The sequence below is a fragment of the Propithecus coquereli genome, unplaced genomic scaffold, assembly GCF_000956105.1.
Source record: "Propithecus coquereli isolate 6110/MARCELLA unplaced genomic scaffold, Pcoq_1.0 Scaffold9, whole genome shotgun sequence".
NCBI lineage: Eukaryota > Metazoa > Chordata > Mammalia > Primates > Indriidae > Propithecus > Propithecus coquereli.
In genome coordinates, this window is record NW_012155284.1 from 1,720,162 (window position 1) to 1,724,470 (window position 4,309).

Below are 4,309 nucleotides of genomic sequence, written 5' to 3' on the forward strand. Positions count from 1 at the left end.
CTACAACATAAAAAACAGGATGGAAATTTTCTTAAAAGCATTTATTCTACTGAAAGCAGCCACATAGGAAAGTAAATTGATTTATGTTTTATATAATTCTAAATTTTTTAAGGTATTTGTTTTCAGATCTGTATTTTACATTGTGCTTTTTTGTTTTGTTTTGTTTATTTGTTTGTTTCACTTAATAGCCTTTTATGTCACCTCGGTACCCTGGAGGTCCAAGGCCCCCATTGAGGATACCTAATCAGGTAAGATTTATGTGCTACTTAAGTTTTTATAAGAATTGATAAAGATCTTGAGAATGCCACAAATACTTGTTGTGTTATAAAAATATAAAATTATCCTTTCCTTATTTAATGCTACTTCTCGTAATATATAGTCTACATAAAGGGTTGGCAAACTTCAGCCCATAGGCTGGCTGACTGTTTATATAAATAAAGTTTTATCGGAACATAGCTACACAGATACATTTATGTGTTGTCTGTGGCTGCTTTTACACTACAGTACAGATTTGAGTGGTCATGACAGAGACCATATGTGGCTTGCAGCCCTATAATATATACTATCTGGATCTTTACAAAAAAAAAGTTTGCTCACCCTTGACGTCTACCTTATACTTTGAACCTAATTTTTAAAATTTACATAATTTTGGTAAATGCTGATTATTCTCTCATTTAAGGGATGGCTATACAATTTTCTATGAACATACTTTGGTTTACTTTTATATAATATAGTTTCAATATCATGTCTCTAACATTCACATAAGTTTTGTCCAATTATAATGACATATTGGGCAAGCAATTAGCTGCTTCTAGAAGGGTTAGATCTATTAATAAATAAATACTTAACAGTGAATCTTCCAACTTTTTTTAATCTATAAGAGCTCTAAAATGTCATAATGTTTTATTCTCTAACAGTTTTTTCCTCAATATCATAAGTATTGATTTGCTAAAGAGAATAAAACAGAATTCTTACAAGGATTTTATAGTTTAGTTTTACAATATAGGTAATGTGCATGTATGTAACACAAGAAGAAATTAAATGCTTAACATTACGTCACATTTATGTCACTTTCTCTTATTCTGTTATTTGTATACCACAGCTTTATCCCAGATCCTTGTTACCGCAATAAATTCTCTCTTTCATTCTTATTTTCTTTCCATTTCCACTTCCTTCCCTGCCAAAAATGGAACACGAACATTGCAGTTACTAATTTACTTGATAGCAGCAGAAGTCTGCTGCTTCTCTCCTAACTCTTCCTGAAATTATGCTCTGTCTTTGAAGTGTCCCAATTTGCTGCTGTTTTCTGCTTCTAGTGCACAGCAGGATGTGCCAGCACCCAGATTCACCCCCAGGGGAAAATTTTAAGCAGGAAGAAGTGCTGGGTCATCTCATGGTTGTAGTACTTGGCAGTCCTCACATTAGCAGCTGGAGCGTATTTCTCCTAGAGACTGAATCTGCATGCAGTACACAGGGCCAGGGAAGCATGGCATGAAATAGGAAAGGGAGGTGCACAGATGCCAAGTGTTCCAACATATGGGAATTTTATTTTCTCTGTGGGTGAACCTGTATATATTGTCAGATCTACTTAGGTAGGTGCCTGAGTCATTTACATTTCTTTTTAAAGGGCAGAAGTTTGCATCTTTTATTGGAGGCTTCATGGTTTTTCAAACATCCCATCTATAGCTTTGTATATTACATAGGTATAGGAGGTTCCTGAAAATCTGAATTAGGGAAATGTGAAATTCTTGTATAAGTGTGTTATTAGAATTCTTTTGAATTCACGTATTGTGTGTCAATGATGAAAATGTGATAAAATTATTGGAATTGCATTCATTTGACATATTGAAATGCCTCCAGTGTATAAGATACTATGCTAGGTTCCGTATCTACAGAGAATAACAAACTATAAGACACTCTTAGGAAGTGATGGGGATGGGGATGTGAAATTGTAAATCTAAATTGTTGAAACTTTTTAAGAACAAGTATGTAATGTCTTTGTATTTTTAAAAGAGACAATTAAAAAGTTAAAGATAATACATTACTATACAGGCTCTTTTTCCTCAAGAATTTTAAACAGTCTTTACCTAAAATATATTTTAAAACAATTGTTCTCTTCTGTAAGTGGTCTTTTTTGTCTATTCCTGCACCCCAACACACACACATTTAAACTTCATTAATTCAGATGTCTATCATCCAAGCTTGTAATTTGCATTTATACTATTTTTTAAAATAATTGTGTTAATAGAATAAATAATATTATTTTAGGAAATGTTTAACCTGTTTAGGAGCATGACCTTTTAAGCACAAACATCTTCAATTTCATTGTGTAGTCATTAAGGTAGAGTTGGAAAAACTATTTTTGGTGATTAATTGGAATGATATATATAAAAACAAAAATGCATTAAAATATTTTTAATTTTGATTTCATTTAAATTGATTATAAACTAATAAAATTTGGTTTTATTAATAGGTTGTATCTAAGAAAATAGAAAGTGAAATATTAACCTCTTCACTGGTATTGACTAGTGATTTTGAATATGTAAAAGGCCTTCCTTTAATAGACAAATTCTTCACATTTTATAATTACTAATGATTCGACCACAGATTTTAATTTAAATTGTCCTGAAACCATTTTTATGGTTCTAGACTAAATCCATACTGTTATATATTCTTCATATATTTATAGGATTGGGTGTTTGGAATATGGTATAATATCATTATGCTGAAAAAATATAGGAAAGGGTAGGAGTGTCTAAAATGACGAAAGGAAAGTAAAATTACAAAAATATGCAATATAGTAGAGAATAAATATATACGGGGAAACATATGAAACAAACGTTAAGTCCACAAAATATGTTTGACTTTACAATTTTACAGTGGGATTGGTTCAACTGTCAGAAGGGGTCCTTGGTGTTGAAACATCTGTAACCTGGAACAGAGCAGGTCTTTATCCTTCTCATGAATAACCTGTCTAATCAGAAAAGTTCACAATATCCATTCAGTACTATGTTGAGGAAATAAAGGCAGCCAGAAGTACAGAGACTGTTAATGAGTTGAGTGACACCAAGAATAATTAAAGTATTGATTTATCGATCCTATAGAATTTTGAAAATTCATACTCTCTGTCAACAGATACATGGATTAAAACACTGTCAACTGATATATGAATTGAGAATACACATTGTTAATTCTGTTGTCCATTTTAAACTCTAAAATTGAATTTGGTATTCTAAAAGCACATTTACATCTAACCAATCTACTGAAATGCTCAAAGATATCTTTTCAATAGTAGATGAGTGGTTAAATAAATTGTGATATATTCAAATGATGAAATAATATGCATGTATTAAAAGACATGCTATAGAATTAAATTTATTGAGATCATAAATTGTTCATAATCTGTTACCAAATATTTTTTCAAAAGCACAAGACATATCAGTATATTACCTCTGCTATACAAATGTACAAACTCGGAGAATTACCCCCACTCATCTCTCCCCCTCCACACACACATGAACACATTTGTCAAAAGACTGTAAGGCCCATATCCTTTATTTCTGGGTGTTGGGATTATGTGTTATTTTGCTTTTTAAAATTTCTGTATTTTTAAAGTTTGCATTGAGCAGGTATTCCATTTGTGATTAGAAAAAGGTATTGGTTAATTATATACATAGGTAAATAAAAGTACAGATGTTTTATTCTTCTAGTTATTCAATATATAGGATTATCTTTTATTAATATTGAATGTATAGTTCTTACCTGGTAAGAAGAAAAACATAATGGATGGTAAGTATAAGCAAATCTTAAAAAGATTTTTCATCACTTTACAGATAGACGAAATGTCAGCAGATATTTGATCAAAAAAAAAATTGAGACATTTACTTATATACTGAAAATAAATTACTGTATTCCTACGTAACCAAAGTACCTATATTTCGAACAAACTACATATTTACTCTTCTTTACATGTTCTTTCATTCAGAATAAATGCTACTTAGCATATTCTTTACCAAAAATTTTCTATCTTTATAAAATATTTTACACAGAGAATTTGACTTTTATTTAATGATAATATGAAAACATAAGAAAGATTTCAGGCCAGGCGCAGTGGCTCATGCCTGTGATCCTAGCACTCTGGGAGACCAAGGTGGGAGGATTGCTTGAGCTCAGGAGACCAGCCTGAGCAAGAGCAAAACCCTGTCTCTACTAAAAATAGAAAAATTAGCCGGGTTGTTGTGGTGCATCTGTAGTCCCAGCTACTCAGGAGGCTGAGGCAAGAGGATGGCTTGAGCCCAGGAGTTTGAGG

General features: G+C 31.7%; 1 protein-coding gene across 1 annotated transcript in view; it reads left to right on the forward strand.

The window, feature by feature from the left end:
• Positions 1 to 4,309, forward strand: part of SSBP2 (single-stranded DNA binding protein 2) — a 118,888-nt gene that overhangs the window by 41,312 nt on the left and 73,267 nt on the right. Inside the window, exon 4 of the mRNA XM_012664474.1 lies at positions 189 to 248. Coding sequence (XP_012519928.1) covers positions 189 to 248 — 60 coding nt within the window. The remainder of the gene's footprint in view (positions 1 to 188; positions 249 to 4,309) is intronic.